Below are 24,682 nucleotides of genomic sequence, written 5' to 3' on the forward strand. Positions count from 1 at the left end.
ATCTCATGAGACGACATTATGACCGGATTAAATTCCACGCGCAAATTGGAACGGCAGGTGTTGGAAAGACGACTCTTGCAATGCAAATTTATGAAGATCCAGAAATTCAAAGCAAGTTTAGGTGTCGCGCCTGGGTCACTGTAGGCCGAATACCTGAACCCATCAGTCAAATTTTACCAGACATTCTTGCTCAACTGTGTGGAATTACTCAAGGAGATGAAGAAACATAAGATGACATGGTAAGAATTTCCTCATTGTGTTAGATGATGTCTGGGAGACAGATGCATGGAATTGCATAAAACATTACTTTTCACGCATAGGAAATGGATGTATTCATTTATTATTTACTGGTCGACATAGAAAAATGATCAATTGTAATGTGTTTGATGCCCGTTGGCACCGGGTGCGGTTTTTGAATGAAGAAGAAAGTATGGAATTACTATGTCAGAAGGTGTTTGGTGATGAGATTTGCCCTCCTCAACTTGAAAAGTTGCAGCCAGAATCGCCAAGCTTTGTGAAGGTCTCCCTCTCATGATTGTCACTGTTGCTAGCATCCTTTCGATATCCGAGCAGAACAGAGACCAGACCTACTGGAATGAAGTAGCAGAAAGAAGAAATTCAATCTTCACAGATGCATATGATGAAATATCAAAGGTACTTTTCCCAAGCTACGACTACTTGCCTCAAAATCTTAAAACTAGTAAAACTTGTCGACTTCACTCTTCGTGGCAGCACGTGTGTAGAAGAGAAGCTAGTAAAAACAAGTTTTATCATGTCTTGAATAAGCAGAATGATGCCTCTAGAGAAAGTCTAAAGGTCAGCGCGGCTTGTGTCTCGAAAACAACATTTTATTTGGCATCAAAGAGTTTTGCAACTTAGTGAGGTTCCATTGTGCATCCTCTACACATTTCCTCCTTTTCTATGGTCCTTACCACCAATATCTAATTCCTATAGATGTCGGTTTCATGTTGCTAAGGGAAATAGATGTTCCCATAAGAAATTTTGACCCAAATCCAACTAAAGTATCTTGCTCTAACTTGCAATGGAGAAGTCCCTTCAACCATATCTAAACTTTTCAACCTTCGAGTCTTGATTATGCATCCACATATGAAAATTAGACGCTGTGGTGCTCCATCATATGTACCAATGGAAATTATGGGATATGAAAGAGTTAGAGCATATCGAGATATTGGGAAAAAGCCTTGTAGCTCCATCTCATGTTGTTTCGTTGGAAAAACTCTTAATACTTGTAGGCGTGAATGCTAGTATAAGTACTATCTTCAAACTCTCCCAAAGAATTCCTAAGATAAAGAAATTAGGAATACAGATTGAGCTCACGTCTTATGAGGATCATAACGACCTTTTGGGTTTGTTTGGTTGCATTTCAGTACTTGAAAGTTTGGAGACACTCAAACTCAGTATCACAAATCCTGTCATCAAGAATGGTCATGTTTTCCCAGTGGCATGGGTTTTCCATGGGAATACATGAAGGACATTGCTTCTTTGCCATATCTTGAAGCTCTCAAATTGCGATCCTATGCCTTTCAGGGTTCACATTGGAAAATAGAAGATTATAGTTTTCCTAATCTTAAGTTTCTTCTAATTGAAGAAAGTGACTTGGTGCAATGGAGACCAAGACACGGAAGCTTCCCTGAGCTTACATACCTAAGCATGAAACATTGCTACAAACTAGATGAAATGTGCAGACCTTCTTTTCTACACCAAAATGAAGGTACCATAGAGATTGAATTAGAGGACTGCAATCCTTTAGCTTTGACTTGGGCAAGCCAATTACGACCAAGTTATCGTGCTATGTTTCGTGTTACTACCTCTTCTTCTTTCTATGAGAAACCAACAACTATCAAATGTAAAAGGTTAGTCTTCCAGCTGCAAATTAAAACTTGTCATAGTTTTAATATATAAATATGAAATTAAGTGTTTTACGTTGATATATGTATTCCATTTTCAGGAATGGAGCTATTACATGCCAGAGTAATGATGGTCGCTTTATGTTTACTCATGAGGATACGCAGGTAATGAATGTTGGGGAATATACGTCTGATGATATCGGAGGAAGGGAATGGTGATGAATCTACATCCGATTGTGAGGGTACAGAGGAAGCGGATTCTGATGAAGAAATGACCAGTCGAGGAGAGGATAGTGAAGGTATTATATACTCCTCCGTGTCCACACCAAATAGTCATGTTTTATTTTGACCCATTCACAAAAATTAAACCATTTCAGCTTTGGTAGCATGGCTAGCTGCATTTTCTGTCTCATATATTTATCAATTTCAACTAACAATACTTTAACGAATAATTGTTTCTTTTTTTACTTCACCAATTTATGTTAAAACATGTGTCGTTTGTAAGTGCATTACGGATAGTATGTGAATAATGAGGAGCAATTATATTAAAAGAGTTAGTAGCTTTGAGTAAAGATTATCTTTTTAAGTTTTTACTGAAAAATTGGCATTAATGTTGAGGATATAGGGGAGGGCACAGATGCAGAAAATATGACGGATATACATATGATCATGAGTAGAATGAGGAAGAGAATAATGACAGAGATATGTAGGATTAAGGAGCATGTGAGTTCATAGGGCTATTTTTTTTACTTGTAGTACTCCCTCCGTCCGCCATTAAGAGTCTCATTTCTTGGTGCACAGGTTTTAAGAAATGTTAAGAAAAGTGGTTGGAAAAAAGTTAGTGGAATAGGAGTTCCATTTATATATATATTAGTTTTAAATGAAACGTGAGTGGAATGAGTTAGTGGAAGGTGAGACCCTATTACATTTTATAGTATAAGTGAACCGGGACTCCTATTCGCAGACGGACTAAAATGGAAAAACGATACTTCTATTCATGGACGGAGGGAGTATTAATTAAGCACCCGAAATGATTCTTTCTAAGTGAATAAAAGTGATTTACTTTTGATTTGCAGGAGAACCATTTGAGGCTCTGAATTGCTGCTAGAGAGTGATGCACATGTTAATGAATTCAAGAACTTTTCCAGTGATTTCTTGGTATTTTGGTTTAATTTCCAATAAATGAATCATGGTCCATGGATGTTGTATTATTTGGTTGTCACTTGAATTAAGTAAGTGTGTACCATAAATAGTGCAAGTGAAGTGATGAGATAATGCGCTGCGTTGTGAATGCCCTAAGCTCGACTCCATTTTGTTAACATGCTTTTACAATGTGGCGATCCGAGTAGTTCGATTAATTTCCAGCCCAAAATACAATGCATTATTTGTTAGGGAGAATTTGAATATTGAACAAAACAGATAATCTGAAAGTCGTGAAGATGTCACTTTCAGATCAAATCAATTTCGGTGGTTCTACCAAAATATTTGATCGGATAAAATTCAGAAGATTTCAGAACTACAATATGTTGATATATGAGAATCTTTTGAACCAGAAGAAAAGATCAGATTTTGAAGAAGACGAACCAGTGCACCTGCTGATGAAACAGTGCATCTGTTGGGAAAATAACCGAAAATAACTAATTTTCAAAAGGTTTCTGAAATTGCAAATTAGTCCTTTGACTTTCAGAAATTACATTTTCGGATGAATTTCTTATACAGCTCGACCCCAGCCAGGGGCTCTGCCCCTTGGACCCCGCTACCCGGCGGCGCTGCCCCCGGACCCCCGTTCATCTGTTAAGGGGCTTCACCCCTAACATCATAATGAATTTAAATAAGCGTGTACTCCGCACCTCCATACTTAAATGATGTATTATTATAATAATACTGATCAATCAAGTTAATCCAATTACACTAAAATATCCAACATTATTTCGATGTTAACACATCAATAGTACTACGAGATAGCTTAATAAAAACTTATGTTGTACGGTCATCACTGTCGTTGGCTCTTCAGGCATCGTCGTCTTCCCGCTCAGCCTGAACCAATGCCTTCCTCTTGCTTCCACTGGTGCTGGAATACGATCATCCATGATATTTGATAGAGACTAAATTCGGTAAACTTTGAAGTCAGTGAAAAAGAAAAATAATATCAACAGTGAAATCAACTGAAAAGAAAAAATACTACCACAGAACCTGCGGATTAAGTAATTGAAGTAAGGAGGGCCTACCAATGTTTTTCCTATATTATTTTCAGCTCTTATTAAACTGATATCATCAAATTATAGTATTCCCTCTGTTTCTTTATAGTTGAGTCATTTTTTCATTTTGGAAAGTTTCTTCATAATTGAGTCGTTTCCATATATGGTAACTTTTTTCACTTTATACTTAATTCTCTCTTACTTTATTCCCTCTACTTTATTCTCTCTTACTTTATTCCCTCTACTTTATTCACTTTATACTTTATTCTCTCTAACTTTTCCTCTCTCTTACTCTTTTATCTATTTATTTAATACACCCAACATTCATTTCTACGAGCATCTCCGGTGGGGACTTCCCATTAGGACTTCCCACAAAAACTTCCTGCCACGTTATCACTAGGACTTCCCATTCCACTGCCACATCACTAGGACTTCCACTAGGACTTCCCGCAATTAAATTCACAATTATTCAATTTACGGAATTAAAATTTCAACGAGCCGTATTTATAGAGGTTTTTTAAAAAAAAAATAATTTTTAGTCGGACGTCTGACCCACGCCACAATGGCGGACGTCCGCCCGCCCGTCGGTCGGATATCCGAGCCCATCCGACGTCCTCACGGGACGTCCGTGTCCTACCCTTTTCTTCACTACGGCGGACGTCCGGTCGGACTTCCGTGACGTCCGCTGTTGGAGATGCTTTAAAACTCCGTGCCGAAAAGTTTCGCCTCAACTATGAAGAAACGGAAGGAGTATAAGAAAATAGTACTAGTAACAAAAAGCAGACTAATATCTTGATGTCTGTCGCCACTGGGCCATTAAATTTCGATAACTTAACCTTATCGGCCCAAACCAAAAATCCATTAATCAAAATTAAATCTTTGGACACAGTCTTCTCAAAACCGACCCGCTCTGAATTATCGAGCTGGATTGATTTTGCTTGGTTTCTATGTGCATTGGGTTATAGTATATTCGGTTTGGGGTTATTTAGTTTGTGACTTTTTTGGGATAAAAGTGTTAAATCCTAATCCTATGAAATTATCGGTTATTTGGGTAACTTTTTGAATTTCGAGTTTAATTGACATTCTTAATTACAACATTTACATGAATTACTAAACTCTAGCTACGATGATTAAATTTGTATAAATTAATAGAAAACTAAGTAATAATTAATATTTAACTAATGGAGTATATGAGGCCTTGGTGCCTGGTGGCCGGTGGGGACCCAGTTTTGGTATGACAAAAATATTTTTTTTACTAATATCTTACATTGATTCATGAATCCACTATTCTTGGGGGAAGTAAATTTGTCGAGCTTTTCATAAAATGGTTAGGTAAGAGTGCGCTTTGATTCACCCACGAGTATTTACTGCTCAATCCGTAAAAAAAAAAATAGAAAAACAAAACAAAAAAAAGAATAGTGTGAATTTAGCCTTAAAAACTAAATCCAAAATGATTTGATGCGAGAAAAGAGAATATATACTACAAGAAATGTATAAACCAAATTAGTTTCTTAGATAAATCTATATATACAAGAACAATTTTAAACTTCGGTCATTATTTCACCTACCAGTCTACCACAACTAATTACTTGGGCGGTGGGCCAAATTGACTAACATATACTCCCTTCGTCCCGCTTAATATGACACGTTTTCCTTTTTAGTTTGTCCCAAATAATATGACACATTTCCTTTTTTGTAACTTTCTCTATCCAATTAATACACTCAACCACTTTTTTCACTCCTATTAAAATATTCATCTTTCTTTATTTCTCTACTTTAATACTTACACTCACCTTCTCTCTCCAATTAAACAATTTAACCAATAACTTCTAAAACCCCGTGCCGGCCAAGCAATGTGTCATCTTAGCCGGGACGGAGGGAGTATGATATTGACATTTGGCTGGCCATTAGAGTGACAATTATAATACTAGTAACGTATTTAATGGTTGATTACTTGGGCCAAATTAACTACTACTCCCTCCGTCCCAGATAATTCGGGTTACTTTGACCGGGCATGGGTTTTAAGAATTGTAATGAAAAGTGAGTTGAAAAAGTAAGTGGAATGTGGGTCCTACCTTTATATATTAGTTTTATAATAAAATGTGAGTAAGAATGAGTTAGTGGAATATGTGGTCCACTACCAAAAATGGTAAAAGTGAAGTGGGATAAATTATATGAGACGGACCAAAATGGAAAACTGGGACGAATTATCTGAAAAGGAGGGAGTAACATATTCGATATTGACAGTTGGCTGGGCAGATTAGAGTGACAATAGTAACATATTCAAAGGACAAATTGGACTGACAATTATATTAAGATATTCCATGGGCCAAGTTGGAGTGATAATTATAATAACATATCCCATTATTTCCACTCCTCTCACATCACTTCTTTGATCTCACACTGTCACACACAAAACTGTTGCCCTTCACTGAAATTTCCAACTTATTCCTTCAACCACCACTCCACCACCACCACCAACTTTCATTGCAGAGAGATGACGGCTTATGGTGCTATGGAATCTCTTAGGAATACAATAAACAATATTCTCGATTGTTCTCATCTCAGCCTTGTTGATCGCTCTCAACAAATCTTAGATGGCGTGTACAAGGAGTTGCATGCTTGGTACAAAATTCTGGAAAGATTGGATGAGACGAGGCCAAGCCAGAGCAGGAAGAAGGTGAATGCTTTGGATGGAAGAATCAGAGAGGTAATTTGGAAATTCGAAGACTCATTGGAATCCCTTCTCATTCAACAGATTCCTTCTCAACTCCAAACTCTTCCAGAGATAGTCCCCATTGATCTGCAGAGTCTTCAAAACGAAGTTCTTTCATTGTTCGAAACGCTCAAGGATATGAAGAAGGAGTACACTTATGAAGTGGAGAATATGCCTCAAGACGAACCTATCTCCTCATCAATAGGTTTGCATGGACCCAACTCAAAGATGATTGGATTATCCGACCAATTCCAACAATTCAAAAGCTTTCTTTTGGAATATCGCTTCCGGTTTTGTTTCAACCGGCTAATTGGAACGGCAGGCGTTGGGAAGACAACTTTTGCTATGCAGATTTATCAAGATCCAGAAATTCAAAGCAAGTATAAGTGTCGGGCGTGGGTGACCATAGGCCGAGTACCTCAGCCGTTCAGTCAAATTTTGCAAGGCATTCTTGCTCAATTGTGTGGAGTTACTCAAGGAGACCAAGAGATAGACAGCATTGTGTTGAGAGAAAGATTGGATGGAAAGAATTGTCTCATTGTGCTGGATGATATCTGGGAGGCAGATACATTGAGTAGAATGAAATTTTTCGAACACATCCAACACGAATGGGCAAAAGATACATTAAGTAGACTGGGTTTTTCCGAACACATCCAAAATGAATGGGAGAAAGAAATGGAATTTTTCGAATACATGCAAAATGGATGTATTCATGTGTTGGTTACCGGACGACATAGAAAATTGAATAATGATTATAATTATAGTGAAGGGTATGATGTGCGGTTTTTGAATGAAGAAGAAAGCATGGAGCTACTATGCCATAAGGTGTTTGGTGATGAGATTTGCCCTCCTCACCTTCACAAAGCTGCTGAAAAAATTGCCAAGCATTGTGAAGGTCTCCCTCTCTTGATCGTCACTGTTGCTGCCATCATTTCAATATCTGAGCATAACAGAGACCCGGTCTACTGGAATGATATAGCAGAATTGAGAAATTCAGTCTTCAGGGATGCATATAATGAAATATCAAAGGTACTTTTCCCAAGTTACGACTACTTAGCTCATTATCTTAAAATGATTTTTCTATTTATGGGAGTTTTCCCTCGAGATTATGACACTCCCCCTTCCAAGATCATCGTTATGCTCATGGCTGAGGGGTTGCTTTCCTTGCATGAATTGGGAAGTACATATTTGAAAAAGCTAGTTGACGACTACCGCCTTGTTTTACACATCTTGAAGAGCGTTGATAAAGCTCAAAACCAGTGGTTGACTCTAATTACAGAGTTTAAAACTTGCTGGCTTCATTCTTCATGGCGGCACGTGTGTAGAGAAGAAGCCAGTAAGAACAAGTTTTATCAGGTCTTGAATAAGCTGAATGATGCCGAAGAACAAGTTCTAAAAGGTCAGCGCGGCTTATGTCTCGAAAATAACATTTTATTTGGCATTAAAGAATTTCGTGACTCGGTGAGACTAAACTGTGCGTCCTTTGCACGTTCTCTCCTTTTGTATGGCCCTTACCACCAATATCCAACCCATATAGATGTCGGTTTCATGTTGCTAAGGGAAATAGATGCTCTTACACAACGTTTCTATACTTTCCCAATAGAAATTCTGTATCTAGTCCAACTAAAGTACCTTGCTCTAACTTGCAATGGAGAAATCCCTTTAACCATAGCTAAACTTTTCAACCTTCGAGTCTTGATTATACATCCACATCTGAAAATTAGACTCCGTGGAGCTCCGTCATATGTACCAATACAGGTGTGGGGCATGCAAGAGTTAGAGCATATTGAGATATTGGGAAAAAACCTTGTAGCTCCATCTCATGTTGTTTCGTTGGAAAAGCTCACAACTCTGGTAGGGGTGAATGCTAGTATTTGTACTATCTTCAATCTCTCCCAAAGAATTCCTAACATAAAGAAGTTAGGAATACAGATTGAGGTCACGCCTTATGAGGATCATAACGATCTTTTGAGTTGCTTCGATTGCATTTCAACACTTGAAAGCTTAGAGACTCTCAAACTCAGTATCACAAATCCAGTCATCAAGAAGGGTCGTGTTTTCCCAGTAAGGTCATTGAAGTTGCCATGTAATTTGAAGAAGTTGCATTTGAGTGGTATGGGTTTTCCATGGGAATACATGAATGACATTGCTTCTTTGCCAAATCTTGAAGCTCTCAAATTGCGATCCTACGCCTTTCAGGGTTCACATTTGAATATAAAAGATCATTGTTTTCTGCGTCTTAAGTTTCTTCTAATTGAAGAAAGTGATTTGGTGCAAATGAGATCAAGATACAAAAGCTTCCCCGAGCTTAGAAACCTAAGCATGAAACATTGCTACAGACTTGAAAATATCCACATACCTTTTCTTTTTAAATATACCCTAGAGGTTGAATTAGAGGACTGCAGTCCTTTAGTTTTGACGTGGGCCCGCCAATTGCAACTACGTTCTGGTGCTACGCTTCGTGTTACTTCCACTTCTTCTTTAGATGAGAAACCGACAACTATCAAATTCGAAAGGTTAGTCCTCCAATCAAATCATGTCTTAGTCTTATTATATAAATATGAAATTAAGTGTTTTAAGTTGATATAACTTACAAATATTTATGTATCTATTTTCAGGCATGGATCTGTACACGAGAGCATTTTTGACGAATATACGGATGATAATGAAGAGAATGAGGAAGAGAATGAGGAAGAATATACGTATGATCATGAGGATACAGAGGCGAGCGCCAACATCAAGGTGCATGTGAGTTCATGGGTTATTTTCTTAACTTGTATTAGTTAAGTAAAAGATATGATTCTTTGTAGTTGAAAGTGATGTAATCCACTTCTGATTTGCAGAAGAACTTTTGCAGTGATTTCTTCGTATTTTGCTGCTACGGAGTGATGCACATGTTATTCAAAGTATGATTTTTCTCAACAAATTCAAGAACTTTTGCATTGATTTCTTCGTGATTGGGTTTGATTTGCAATTAATGAATCATGAATGGTGTAGTATTATTTATTGGACTGTCACTTGAATTAATAATTATAACTTGTGTCGGATTCTTTTTAGGATTATAACTTGAGTGGATTATGTATGTATTCTATATTGTTATGGGTTGGATTAAATACAAGGTTATGGCATGTTTGGTAGGGGTGATAGCTCATCTAGGGATTAAAATAGTGTTTGTGGATAAGTGAATATATATGCTCTGTTTATGTGCTCTCAGGGGATTATTTAAAAATGAGAATGTGCATTGAGTTATGGGGAATTTCTTTGATAATGTTACGGTATTTATCTCTAACTGTATAATCTGATTAAATCCATATTAATATATTAACATATAATTACCGGCAACTTTCAGATATGTGGATTTAGAGGAAGAGAATGACGGTGAATATACATATGATCACAAGGATACATGGAATGATGAAGGTATTATATACTTTCTTTATCCACAATCAATGTCTTATTTTTCTATTTTGGTAGTAGATGCAAGGAATATGTGAACGATGAGGAGCAAGAAAAGAGAGTAGTAGCTTTGCATAATGATTATTTGTAAGTTTTACTGAAAATCAGCACTAATAATGAGGATATAGGTGAGGGAGCTGATGAGGAAAATGAGAATGAGGAAAAGAATAATGACGAATATTCGTATGGTCATGAGGATACAGAGGTGAGTGCCAACATCGAGGAGTATGTGATTCTTAGCAGTTGAAGTGAAAATAGAAGTGATGCAATCCACTTTTGATTTGCAGAACTCTTTGAGGCTTTGAATTTGCTGATACAAAGTGATACACGTGTTAATCAAAGCATGAATTTCCTCAATAAATTCAAGATTTTGCTCTGATTTCTTGGTATTTTAGATTGATTTCCAATAAATGAATCATGGATGTTGTATTATTTGGTTATAACTTGACTATATTGTGTATGGATTCAATATTGTTATGTGTTGGATATGATGAAAACATTACTCGAGTAATAAAATAAATTAAAGGTTGGATTATTAACATTAATTTAAGCATTTAAATAATTTCATGAGGAAATGATTTAGCTGGTGGTTGGTATTTACCTTTTGGTTGCGAAAGTATAAGTTATTTGAGCCTCCAGATTGGAAGTGGTGAAATACCACAGGGCTTATCAGAATTTTCCATCCCAATGACATTTTATTTCTACAACAGTTCTCATTAATGACTAAGAGAAGTGTTAATCATGACTGTCTTGCTACGATATTTTTCGTTTGCACCATTAACTCTCTCGTGTTATTGGGAAGTATGTACTCTTTCAGAATGAGATATTGAGCATACAGATTCTGATGCATATGAGTCTGCGGGAATTACTAAAGCACGGACATGCATTATTGCATTTTCATGTATCCATTTGTGATATACTTACTGTTTATCTTGCACAGTTATTTGGTCTTGGTGTGGCAAACATTGTTGGTTCTTTCTTTTCGATTTCTTTATTCTGTTATCTAAACAATTGGTATAGGTTCCTGAAATATATTTTCCTCAATTATATGTGGTGCAGGATCATTTTCAAGTTCAGCTGTGAATCATGAAAATGGAGCTTATCTGGCGTAGTTATGGGATGTGCGCTTCAATTCCTGACTCCATTGTTTGCATACATACCACAGGTTAATTTCAAGACATTGTTCTTCTCCTTTAGTACTGCTGTTTTTTGAAGTGCTTACTTGTTCTTGAGTTGAAACTATGCTTAATATTCATACTCATTTTGCTTTGGACTTCCATCGGCACTTGTTGCTACGATTCCTTTCCATGACAAAAGAAAATCTTATCTGACATTAAGCAGTGTTGATATGGCAGAGTGCTTAAACTACATAAAAAGAATATGTAGTTTGGAATATTTTAGATATGTATGGTGTTTGGAACACAGAGATTGGCGTCCTTCTTTGAAAAAGTATAGATCATGTTGATGATATTTTAGAAATAATTTTTTTCCTATTTTCGGTATTAAAATTAGCTATTCTATGCTCATGAATAATCTATTAACATATTCTATAATGCTTGCTGCACCTGAGTTTTTTCATAATTTGATTTAGAAATTCACCAAAGCCGATTGCCTTTAATAGTTTCAAGGCCATTCCCATGTTTTCAAACTATTTACCTATATTTTAGGTTCCAACATGCATTTACAGTTATCTGTCAAATTCTTAATATTTACAAAGATGTTTTTTTTTTCTCATTGCTTATAGGTGCTCAGGTTGGTGTTTCACCATTACTTTTAAGGTAAGTATAGAGCATATTAATGATATGTAGGAATAAAATGAACTGTAATGTAACTTTTGGTTCGTCTGCTATGTTTGCTAGTTTTCATCTTTATTTTTATTTCCCATCTCCGATGTTAAAATCAGCTATACAATCTATGCTTATGAATACTCAATCCACATTTTCTACAATGCTTACTGCATCTAGGTCTTTTTCCTTATTTGATTTAGAAATTCTGCAAAATCAGTGGTCATTCCCAAGTTTTCAAACTATTGCTACCTGTATTTTGGATAAAGCCTATCTTAATATTTACAGTGCTATTTTTCTCTCATTGCTTATTGGTGCTCAGGTTGGTGTTTCACTTGCTTTTGTCATTCATGAATCAGCTAATCCACATATTGGTAAGTCTTTGTCTAATTTTTAGCTCAGCAGATCCACTATAAGTTTTCGTTGACGTTGAAGTGGATCACATTTTCTGCGTTTCTTGTTTATCTGTGGAAACTTTTCTTACGTCCCAACATGCGTTTATGTGATCGATAATTGTATTCTATTAGAATCTGTCAATTCTGCACATGTCTTTTTCTTCTCAATATTTGCAGTGTGCTATTTTTTCTCATTGCTTCACTGTATCGGTGCTCAGGTTGGTGTTTCTCTGGCTTTTGTCATCCATGAATCAGTTAATACACCATATTGGTTAATCCTAAGCTCAGCCGATTCACTATAAACTGTCGTTGACGTTGAAGTAGGTCACCTTTTCCATGTTTCCTGTTTGTCTGACCGATAACCGATTGGCTCTTAGTTCTGTAAACTTTGGTTTGGATCATGTTAATTGGTGCAATTCATGAGACCCAAACATGATTTCTTTTGCAGCTGTCTTGTGCCGTTTATTATCCTGAAGCTTATACATACAACGGAATTGTAATTGTTCGCGTTGATGCTTCAATCTGTTTTGCCAATATAAGCTACATCAAAGACAGGTGATGCGATAGCTTCTTTATTTAATCATGTGTTTGGTTCTTTTATAACCGCGCTGTCCTATTTTCTTTCTCTAGACTCCGGGAATATGAGATCGTAGTCGATGGACCTATAAGGCGTGGCCCTGAGATGGCTCGTGAGTCGATCTCCAACTTCTTTCTCGTTTATACTTGATCGTGAAGCTGAAAACAAATCATGCATCTGAGATGTTGACATTTGCTATTGGTCTTTCATTTCAGCTGTGACTTACATAGACTCGAGTGCTGTTCAAGCTCTAAAAGACTTGTACCACGAATACAGATCGCGTAACATCCAGGTAAGAAAATAATCTAAGTTAGCGTATATCTTATCACGATTGTTGAGATCCATCCGTCTACCAAATCCTTTTCTTGTGCTTTTCAGATAGCCATTTCCAATCCAAAAACCGAGACGTTCTGCTGACACTGACAAAAGCTGAGGTAGTCGATCTAAAAGGCCGAGAATGGTTCTTCGTCCGTGTGCACGATGCCGTCCAAGTCTGTGTACAGAACGTGCAAAGCTTGACCAATTCTTCTACAAGTCTGTCCCCTTTCTGGAGAAGAAATCCAGCTTCTTCAACCTGCTACTGAAGCAGAGCTCAGAAGAAGCTGCCCTGTCTCATCGTCAGGCAACGACACCAGTAATTGAGCAAGTGATTCGATTAATTATAGAAGTAATGTCACTTTTTAGGTATCTAAGAACAATATTATACTTATAGTAGTGCTATTTGGACATATTATTTTTTGGTGATTTTTTTATTGAAATCATAACTCACATAAACTTTGGCCACCACCATCACTCCAACAACTTTCATATCAGAGAAATGACGGCTTATGGTGCTATGCTATCTCTTGTGATTACATTAAACGATATTCTCCATTGTTCTCGTTATGATCTTGGCGGTGGCTCTCAACGAATCATACAAGTCCTGATCAAGGAGTTGCACCTTTGGCGCAAAATTCTGGAAAGATTGGACAAGACGAGCCCAAGCCGGAGCAGGAAGTAGGTGAATGCTTTGGATGGAAGAATCAAAGAGGCAGTCTGGAAATTCGAAGACTCATTGGAATCCCTTCTCACTCAACAGATTCCTTCTCAACTCCAAACTCTTCCAGAGACAGTCCCCATTGATCTGCAGAGTCTGCAAGACGAAGCTCATTCATTGATCCAGAAGCTCAAGGTTATGAAGAAGGAGTACATTTATGAAGTGGAGAATATGCCTCAAGACGAACCTATTTCCTCCTCAATTGGTTTCCATGGAACAAATTCTAAGATGATTGGATTATCCGACCAATTCCAACTACTCAAAACCGATCTTATGAAATTAAAACACAGCCGGATTCATCTCCACGCGCTAGTTGGAACAACAGGAGTTGGGAAGACAACTCTTGCTATGCAAATCTATCAAGATCCACAAATTCATAGCAACTTTGAGTGTCACGCGTGGGTGACTGTAGGCCGAACACCTCAGCCGACCAGTCTAATTTCTGAAGGCATTCTTGCTCAACTGTGTGGAATTGGAATCACTGAAGGAGACCAAGAAATAGACTACTGCAGTTTGAAAGAAATGTTGCGCGACAAGAATTGCCTCATTGTGTTCGATGATGTCTGGGACAGAGATGCATTGTTCAGCTTGAAATTTTTCTATGAAGACATCCGACATGGATGTATTCAAGTCTTGGTTACCAGCCGATGTACAAAATTGAGTAATGATTATGGTCATACTGAAGGGTATGAGGTGCGGTTTTTGAATGAAGAAGAAAGCATGGAACTACTATGTGACAAGGTGTTTGGTGATGAGATTTGCCCTCCTCACCTTCGCAAAGCTGCTGTCAAAATCGCCAAGCATTGTGAAGGTCTCCCTCTCTTGATCATCACTGTTGCTAATATGATTTCGTCATCCGACAAGAACAGAGACCCAACCTACTGGAATGAAGTAGCAGAAAGAAGAAATCCAGTCTTCACAGATGCATATGATGAAATATCAAAGGTACTTTTCCCAAACTACGACTACTTGCCTCAAAATCTTAAAATCCCTTTTTTGTTTTTGGGAGTGTTCCCTCGTGAATCGTGATTATGACACTCCCCCTTCCAAGATCATCACTATGCTCACCACTGAAGAGGTCGAGATACATAGGCATCAGTGGGGAAATACATGTTTGAGAGAGCTTGCTTTCAACTACAGTCTTCTTTTATGCAGCATCAGGGGTGTGGATAAAACTTCTCGCTATGTTTTAACGTATAAAACTTGTCGACTTCACTCTTCGTGGCAGCATGTGTGTAGAAGAGAAGCTAGTAAAAACAAGTTTTATCATGTCTTGAATATGCTGAATGATGCCTCCGGAGAAATTCTAAAAGGTCAGCGAGGCTTATGTGTCGAAAACAACATTTTATTTGGCATCAAAGATTTTCGTGACTCGGTGAGATTAAACTGTGCATCCTTTGCACGGTCTCTCCTTTTCTATGGTCCTTACCACCGATATCCAATTCCTATAGATGTCGGTTTCATGTTGCTAAGGGAAATAGATGCTCTTACCCAACGTTTCTATACTTTCCCAATTGAAATTTTGAGCCTAGTCCAACTAAAGTACCTTGCTCTAACTTGCAATGGAGAAGTACCTTCAACCATATCTAAACTTTCCAACCTTCGAGTCTTGATTATCCATTCACATATGAAAATTAGACGTTGTGGAGCTCCATCATATGTACCGATGGAAATATGGGACATGAAAGAGTTAGAGCATATCGAGATATTGGGAAAAAGCCTTGTAGCTCCATCTCAGGTTGTTTCATTGGAAAAGCTGTCAACTCTAGTAGGGGTGAATGCTAGTATTTGCACTATCTCCACACTCTCCCAAAGAATTCCTAACATAAAGAAATTAGGAATACAGATTGAGGTCACGCCTTATGAGGATCATAACGATCTCTTGAGTTGCTTCGATTGCATTTCCACACATGAAAGCTTAGAGACTCTCAAACTCAGTATCATAAATCCAGTTATCAAGAAGGGTCGTGTTTTCCCAGTGACTGATGGGGCATTGAAGTTTCCCAGTGACTTTCAAGGTTCACATTGGAATATAGAAGATTATCGTTTTCCGCATCTAGAGTTTCTTCTAATTGAAGAAAGTGATTTGGTGCAATGGGAATCAAGATATGGAGTCTTCTCTGAGCTTACGTACTTAAGCTTGAAACATTGCTACAAACTTCAGAATATCCGCATACCTTCTCTTCATACCCATCGTAATATAGAGGTTGAATTAGAGGACTGCAATCCTTTAGCTTTGAATTGGGCCAGCCAATATCAACCAGGTGCAAGTTCTACGCTTCATGTTACTTCCACTTCTTCTTTTGATGAGAAACCGACGACAATCAAATTTAAAAGGTTAGTCCTCCTCCAACTCCAACTCTAAATCAAATCATGTCTTAGTCTTAATACAATAATAAGTAATAATAAGTGTTTTAGGTTGATATAACTTCCAAATATTTATGTATCCTTTCAGGTATGGATTTGGTGTAAGGCATTATTAGCTCAAGAAAAGTAGGGAAGAGTAGAGCGATTGTAATTCACGGTAATTGCTTGTTATTCTCTTGGTGTATGCCTCCTTAAATAGAGTATTCGACATATTGTACATATTGCAAGACTTGCATAGTGAATAAATCACTCTATTCTAGAATATAAAATCACTCTAATTTAGGACTTGATGGAGGACTTGATTCTGATATCTTGTTCCTTTTCTAACATAGGCCAGAGTGATGATGATCAATACCGTCCATTAATGGGGCTACTGAGAAAGAGTGTTCATGAGGGATATACATCTGATCATGAGGATACTGAGGAATAGAAAGATGGTGAAGAATATGTGTCCGATTATGAGGGTACACAGGAAGGAAATTACGATGAAGAACTTGCTATTAGAGGAGAGTATGTCGAAGGTATTATACATAGTACATAACTACATACCCTCCGCCCACAACCAATAGTCGTGTTTTTTTTCTCTTCATATTAGTCTCCCCAAAAAAATTAACCATTACATTTTTCGTAACATGACTAGCCACATTTTATGTCTCTCCTATTTATGTATATTCGACTAGCAAAACTTTTACAACCGTATTTTTTTTTTCTTTTTTACTTTATCAATTTTATACTATTAAAATATATGTTTTCCAGTTTACTACCAATAATAGGTATTGACATTGAATGAAGGGTGTGTATGAATAATGAAGAGCAATTAAGAGAGTTAGTAGCTTTGTGTAAAGATTACCTTTGAAATATTTTACTGAAAATTTGGAATTAATGTTGAGGATGTAGGCGAGGGTGTTGATAAGGAAAATGATAACGAATATATGAATGATCATGAGGATACAGAGACGAGCGCCAATGTCAAGGAACATGTGAGTTCATTGGGCTATTTTTTTTAACTTGTATAGTTAATTAAAAGATATCATGATTCTTTGTAGCTGAAATCCACTCTTGATTTGCAGGAGTACTGTTACTGTGATTTATTCGCATTTTGCTGCTACAGAGTGATGCACATGTTATTCAAAGTATGAATTTTCTCAACAAATTCAAGAACTTTTACAGTTATTTATTCGTATTTTGGTTTGATTTCAAATAAATCAATCATGAATGGTGTATTATTGGGTTGTCACTTAAATTGAAGAATTGTAACTTTGTGTTGAATTCTTTTGAGGATTATAACTTGAGTGGATTATGTATGGATTTAATATTGTTACCGGTTGGATTTGTTTGAAATCATTACTTGGGCATTTAAATAAATATGAGGTTAGACTATTAGCTGCGCGTGTCAAGTTACTATCTTTTTTGTCGAGAAAGTTAAAGTGGTGTGCATGCGGCATATTTGGTTGAGGATTTACATATATGTATAGTTGATAGATCCTTGTTGTAGCAGGTTGCTAATTATGTAACAACAGTGTTTGTTTGTTATTATGTTTCAAAAAAAAAGTATAAAGTGGAAAGACGGATTCTTAAAAAGAAAGGAGAGCGTATCAAAATGTGACACCACTTATTCGTTTAATAAATCCAATAAGTGGTATTACAACGGTGTCGCTACTTTGGTATGAGAAATGATAGGAGTCTTTGGGAATTGCTGAAGCACTTGCAGCAAAGAAAAATTATGAATTGGATTCCAATCAAGAGGTATGTTTCCATTGGCCCTAGCCTTACTTTGCTGCTAATGAAATTTCCAATTTCATGCTCATTTGGCACTTGTTGCTACAATTCCTTGCCTTGACATAAAAATCGTTACTGGCATTACAGTGTGCATAAATCACATACTTGAATATGTAGTTTGGAGCATTTTAGATATCTATGAAGAATCCACATTTACTAAGGCAACAAGATGATCTTTTTCTACATGAGAAGACATCTTTAATTTTTTTCCTATTTCGTAATTTTCTTAATTATATATGCTAGTTCTTCGATGTTAAAATTAGCTATACTACTGTGCTTATTATGAATACTCAATTGACATTTTCTATAATGCTTACTGCACCTAAGTTTTTTCCATTATTTGATTCAGAAATTCACCAAAGGTCGATTGCCTTTAATAGTTTCAAGGCCATCCCCAAGTTTTCAAACTGTTCACTTTCTGCAGTTGTATTTGCTTATCAATATTGGATTAAGTTAAGCCTATCTTAATATTTACAGTGCTATTTTTTCTCTCATTGCTTCACTTTAATGGTGCTCACTTGCTTTCGTCATCCATGAATCAGCTAATCCACATATTGCTCACTTGCTTTCGTCATCCATGAATCAGCAAATCCACATATAGGTGTTTTGTGTAGTTAAAAATAATTTAGGGCTATTTGCACATGTTATCCCACGCCGATTTTTTCGAATTTATTTCTCCAATATTATAAATTTTGTATCAAAATTCGTACTATCATTTTAGAAAATCTTATTTTTAAGGATAGGTGAGGATGTAACTCTGTAAAATGGAAATATTAGTTGATCGACATTATCGTCATAATTGTCATTCTACTTTGACCCATAATAGATACTAATTCTACCTTACTTTTCTTATTCACGTTTAACACTAATGAAAGCAATTTCTTTCGTGGATACTACTCTCCAATTATATTATCACGCGTTATTTGAATGAGTGTGGTGAATCGTCAATAAGAATTAAAGTCTGCACAAAAAAAAGTCAAATTATATAATTGAGCACATACAAAAAGTCAATAAAAATTAAATTGTGCGAATTGACACAACATGGTGTGCTGTGTTTTTCCTTCACGTCAGGGGATCCGACCCCGTCAGTATGGAGAAAAAATTCCCTAGTCATGCCATACCAAAGTGGCAAAGTGATGTAGTATGTCTTACTAATGAAATTTTGACATGTGGAAACATATAAAGTCTCACTTCCAACTAGATGCATAAATTATGGAAATACATTAAATTTCTCTATAGAAAAAGGTATTATTGTAAATTATGGAAACTAGGCCAATTTGGACAATCATATATATATATATATATATATATATATATATATATATATATATTCATAAAATATATAGATATATACACACGCAGTTGATAATAAAATGAATAATCGTCAAACGTCGAGTGAGTGTTCAAATAATATTGCACCCCATTTAAGATATTTAAGATTTGATGAAATTTTTTGGGTTTGTATATATACATATATACAAAAATCTACACAAATAAAAAACAATAATTAAATTTTATTAGCATTGAATGCTAAAAATTAAATCGTCTATAAAAATAATTATATAATGCAATTCTTTGTATTTTAGTATTGAACATTAACCATATAAATGAATATTTGTTATGTTAAAATATAGTAAAAAGGTTAATAATAATAAAGATGATCTAAATTTCATTAATTTAAATCATACTCAATGTAACATGTCAAAACTTCATAAAATATACAATAGATGATTGTTGTAGGAAATAGTCATTATATTCAAAATTGTAAAAAACAATTAAAATTATTAAGACTGCATGACTGACTCTATGTAAATATATGCGTATATATGCTGTCACAATTAAATTTAAAATAAGGCAAAACACATCCATAGGTCCTTGTACTTTGATTGTTTATTTCACTAGGTCCTTATACAATTTTTTCGTTTTACTAAGTCCTTGTACTTTTATATTTGATATCAATAGATCATTTTTAACTGATTATATTCAATCCGTTAGCTTAGCCGTTAAATATATTCCACTTCATCAATTATTATTAAAATAAACTCCACATCATATCTTATGTATTCAACTTCACCAATTATTATTAAAATAAACTCCACATCATATCTTATTTAATGAAATCCGCATTTGATAATTAAACATATTATACCCTACCCTACGTGAGCCTCCTTTAAATAAATTCCTTAATAGCCGTCATAAGTATTTCTCCTATGAAAGTTCTTGTTCCCAATATTCAATAAGCTTTGAAATTGCTATCATCGTGGGCGCAGAGATTTCCAGGTACGTCATCTAAAGTAGTCCTTGATTTTTTATTCTTCAGCACTATGCATACAATGAAATTTGGTTGAGAATATGTAAATTTAAGCAACACAAATACTTCTGTGTGCCTGCTGAGAATGTTTGCAATAAAATTATAGTTCCAATATTGATTTGTGGAGTATGCACTTCATAAAGATTATTCCACAGTTAATTTGACCAGGTTTATTTATAATTTGACAACTGCTTTAGGCTTAAGATTTATTTTGCATAAACACTATTAATACTTGTTATCTTAGAAGATGTTATACACAGAGAAATTAGATACATTAATTCCAGATTTTTTTAGTACATAAATGTATAATTTGAAACCAGCAAATATCACATTTATAGTCATAAATATTACAGTTTACCATCGTTGTGCTTATGCAGAATGTCTGAAATAACATTTATATTGTCTATACATCATGGGGGTAGATTTGTTGATGATAGTAGACGTCGCTATGTTGGTGGAAAAGTTACTCAAGTGTGTGATGCCTTGGACATTGATAAGATCTCATATCCAGAGATTATATCTTATGTTAAAGAAGACCTGCAATATGAATTGGAGTCAATTGATGGGTTATATTATCACAAACAAGGTAATTTTGTAGTAGTAAAAGATGACCAGGCCATTTTGAGCATTGTCAGTGAGTTATGCGACAGGGCAAAGTTAGAATTTTATGTCAACCATAAGAATCTAGCTAAACAAGTCACACTTTCTAAGCAAACAGAAGTAATTGATGGGGGAAGTTTGGAGGTCAATCAAGGTGTTGATTTGTCAGATGATAATGACTCGGAAGATGATCTTCTACAACAAACTTTTGATAATCTCAACAAGGATATAGTATTCTTGACTGATGATGATGATGAAGAAGTACAAATGTCAAGGAAAAACATAAGATCTTTCAAGGAGAAGAACACATTTAATGGTAAAGATAATACTCGGTGTGATGATGAGTTGGATGCATATGCATATGACATTATATATGATTCCCAAGAGGATGATGGCCTAGAAGATGATGCTCAAGAAGAGGAGGATAATGGATTAGAAGATGGTAATGATTCTGACGGGAGTTTTTATTATGACAGTGATGATTGTTGTAGCTATTATAGTGAGTCAGATGAAGAGTGTGGAGACCATGCTCTTAGAAAACCAAGTGAAATGGTACGCTTTGATCCGATGGCAACAATACCAGTATTTTGTTGTGGCATGATATTCCAAAATGTTCAAGAGTGTCGAGATGCACTTGCAAAGTATGCTATAATGAAGGGTTTACAAATTCGTTTTATTAAAAACGATCAAGTCAGAGTTAGGGCTGAATGCATGGAAAAATGCCCTTGGAAATTTTTGGCATCTAAAAACAGTCACAATAATGACTTTGAAGTGAAAACTTATGTGCCTAACCATAAGTGTTACAGGAAAAACACCAATCCCATGGCTACTAGCAAGTCTTTGTCTAAACTCTTGAAGGATAGATTATTGGCTACACCTTTTATTAAGTATAGAGACTTAAAGAATCTATGCAAAACTGAGCTGAAGCTTAAAATTAGCTTGACTCAAGCTCGGAATATCAGAAAGAGGGTGATTGCAGATTTATTAGGATCTTATACCGAGGAATATAAGAGATTGCATGATTATGTCCAAGAAATAAATTCTAGTAATCCTGGTACAACTTGTGTGGTCAAGGCTTCAAAAGATGAAGGTGGAGATATCAACCATTTTAGATGTTTTTATGTATGTTTTGCTGCATGTAAGAAAGGTTGGACAGAAGGATGTAGGAATATAATAGGATTAGATGGTTGTTTTTTGAAGGGTGTATGTAAAGGACAACTTTTATGTGCTGTTGGACGAGATGGAAACAATCAAATGTTTCCAATTGCATGGGCAGTCGTATCTGTTGAAAATAAAGAGAATTGGGGTTGGTTCTTGAATTTATTGAAGTATGATTTGGCTATTGGAGATGGAGCAGAACTAACCATCATATCTGACATGCAAAAAGTAAGTGTATTATATTGGTATAAAACAAATCAATGTTCTCATATTGGACTTTTTTTACATGTACATTAATTTTCATTCTATATTTTTCTACTGTAGGGCTTGGACAGTGCAATTAATGAGCACTTGCCAGAAGTTGAACATAGAATGTGTGCTAGACACGTCTACGCAGCTTGGGCAAAGAAATGGAAAGGTGAAGAGAGAAAGATAGCATTTTGGAAGTGTGCTAGGAGTACTTTTGAAAATGATTTCAAGTCAAAGTTAAGAGAAATGAATCTATTGGGAAATGGGATTTTGGAAGATTTTATGCGATACAATGTTGAATCCTTTTCAAAAGCATACTTTAGGACAACTCCGAAGTGCGATTCTGTGGATAATAATATGGCTGAAACATTCAATGGTTGGATACTAGATGCAAGGTGTAAGCCAATTATTTCTATGTTGGAAGATATAAGAGTTCAAGTAATGAGAAGATTATATGCTAAAAGGAAGTTTTGTTCAACTTGGATATGTGCTGTTGGACCAAGACCTATGCAAAAATTAGAAAGAAACAAAGAGTTCTCATTTAAGTGGCAAATGATTTGGAATGGGGATGAAGGATATGAGGTTTCTAATGTATATGACCAAGATAACAGGCATATTGTTAATTTGAAGTCGTCAAGTTGTACATGTAGAGAGTGGGAACTTACTGGTATCCCATGCCAACATGCAGTTTGTGTCCTGCACAGTGAAGGGTTGGAGCCAGAAAATTTCATTGCTCATTGGTATGTGGAATCTACATATTTGAAGGCCTATCAGTTCATGATACAACCCGTGAGAGGAAAGATCTTGTGGGCTGAAACTGGTAAAGAAGAAATTGCACCACCGGTTCACAGGAAGTTACCAGGGAGGCCTAAAGTCAAAAGAAAGAAAGATAAAAATGAGATTCAGAAGGCAGGCAAACTATCCAGGAAAGGAAGAATCATGACTTGCAAAATATGTAAGCAGCCTGGACATAATATTAGAAGATGTCCTCAAAAGATGAATATGGTACTCTTACCTAACCCCTTTTTACAAAAAAGTGCTCTCATAAAATTGTGGTTTTTTAACAATGCTTTTCTTGTTAATTTTAATGTAGCCCGGAGAAGATAATGTTACAAGTCTAGAGCAATATGCAACAAATAAGTCACTCTCTCAAAGCAGAAGTGAAATGAGGGATGGGCAATCATCAAAAAGGCATAATGGTTCAGTCCAACTAGGTAAAAGAAGCAGACCCACAAAATCAAGGATGACGAAAGGTTCGACAAATCATCCAACTGGTTATGGATTATATATCAATGAGAATACTGGTCATACAGTTCTTAATGTAAGCATTATAATACTATTTATATTCAGTTTAAGTTACCTCATGCTTAATATTTCGAAATAATTACATTGTTGGATTGCTTTGATCAGCCAGGAATAAGGTCTAATAAATATGTGAAGACACATCAAGAAACAATGTATTCACGACCATCTGAAGATGCAAATAAAGATGTTCGAGGCAGCAAGAACCAGACAACTTCAGGTTTAAAATGGAAAGGAAATACATCGATGACAACAAGACAACTGCAAGTTGAGGCACAACGCAAAATAACTACATTTACAACTCAAGCAAAGGAGAGGAAATGATGTGGATCTTGAATTTAGCTTATGAATAATAGATTAGACAATTGTTCTCATTGCTAAACAAAATATATTGCTTTTGAACTTAGTAAGATTGCATTTTTTCTTAATGAATTATATGAATCTTTTTTTTTCTATTCCTACTAAAGTATAAATGAATTTTCAGATAGTTTAAAGTGTTCTAGTGATAGCAGATTATATGGAGTATTTTCATTTCTTGGGAATTAATTGCATGATCATCATCTATTTTTAGAGTAAGATTTTGAATGTAACATGTGTATAACCACTTAGTTTCTTATGAGAGGAAAATCAACTGTTATCATTGTTTATAGGTTGTTTGATGAGATTATTGAATTATTGCAGTATACCTTGTTAGTAAAATTGTTCAAGTTGCAAGTGGGGAGAAGAAAAGAAGGTTTAGCCTGTAGATTTCTTATATCATTGCTAATACTTGTCAATGAACTAAACATTCTAGTAGTTGAATCAAACCTATTGGAATCAATGAACTTGTCAACGAACTAAACATTCTAGTGGTTGAATCAAACATATTGGAATACTTGTTAATAAC

General features: G+C 35.7%; 1 protein-coding gene, 1 long non-coding RNA gene and 2 pseudogenes across 8 annotated transcripts; all 4 read left to right on the forward strand.

The window, feature by feature from the left end:
• Positions 1–1,162: 1,162 nt before the first annotated feature.
• Positions 1,163–2,965, forward strand: LOC148932054 (putative late blight resistance protein homolog R1A-4; annotated as a pseudogene).
• Positions 2,966–6,473: 3,508 nt separating this feature from the next.
• On the forward strand, positions 6,474–13,775 carry LOC148932055 (putative sulfate transporter 4.2). 6 transcript variants are annotated; one of them, XM_089064642.1, is made up of 11 exons: positions 6,474–9,298; positions 9,401–9,530; positions 9,626–9,688; positions 10,132–10,202; positions 10,367–10,443; positions 11,298–11,403; positions 11,983–12,016; positions 12,345–12,396; positions 12,636–12,737; positions 12,866–12,972; positions 13,048–13,075. In XM_089064642.1, the coding sequence occupies exons 1-4, from the start codon at positions 6,564–6,566 to the stop codon at positions 10,156–10,158; spliced, it is 2,955 nt and encodes a 984-aa protein (XP_088920768.1). In that variant the 5' UTR covers positions 6,474–6,563; the 3' UTR covers positions 10,159–10,202; positions 10,367–10,443; positions 11,298–11,403; positions 11,983–12,016; positions 12,345–12,396; positions 12,636–12,737; positions 12,866–12,972; positions 13,048–13,075. The 6 variants fall into 6 exon arrangements, with proteins under 6 accessions (XP_088920768.1, XP_088920771.1, XP_088920769.1 ...); XM_089064645.1 differs by having other exon boundaries at positions 9,401–9,524; XM_089064643.1 differs by lacking the exon at positions 11,983–12,016.
• A 36-nt stretch (positions 13,776–13,811) lies between these two features.
• Positions 13,812–16,887, forward strand: LOC125208481 (late blight resistance protein R1-A-like; annotated as a pseudogene). The gene is made up of 3 exons (XR_016135433.1): positions 13,812–16,367; positions 16,486–16,554; positions 16,730–16,887. The product of XR_016135433.1 is annotated as a late blight resistance protein R1-A-like (transcript).
• Positions 16,888–23,611: 6,724 nt separating this feature from the next.
• On the forward strand, positions 23,612–24,251 carry LOC148932056 (uncharacterized). Its single transcript, XR_016135207.1, has 2 exons — positions 23,612–23,815; positions 23,905–24,251. It is a non-coding gene; the product is annotated as an uncharacterized LOC148932056 (long non-coding RNA).
• The last annotated feature ends 431 nt before the right edge of the window (positions 24,252–24,682 follow it).

This window comes from Salvia hispanica, chromosome 2 (genome assembly GCF_029641045.1).
Source record: "Salvia hispanica isolate PSC_SH4W2 chromosome 2, Shi_PSC_v1, whole genome shotgun sequence".
NCBI classification, from domain to species: domain Eukaryota; kingdom Viridiplantae; phylum Streptophyta; class Magnoliopsida; order Lamiales; family Lamiaceae; genus Salvia; species Salvia hispanica.

Coding starts and splice junctions, on each gene's coding strand:
- LOC148932055 (XM_089064642.1), top strand. CDS start 6,564: ATGACGGCTTATGGTGCTATGGAATCTCTTAGGAATACAATAAACAAT. Junction 9,299..9,400: donor ACAACTATCAAATTCGAAAG/GTTAGTCCTCCA, acceptor ATCTATTTTCAG/GCATGGATCTGTACACGAGA. Junction 9,689..10,131: donor TGATGCACATGTTATTCAAA/GTATGATTTTTC, acceptor GGCAACTTTCAG/ATATGTGGATTTAGAGGAAG.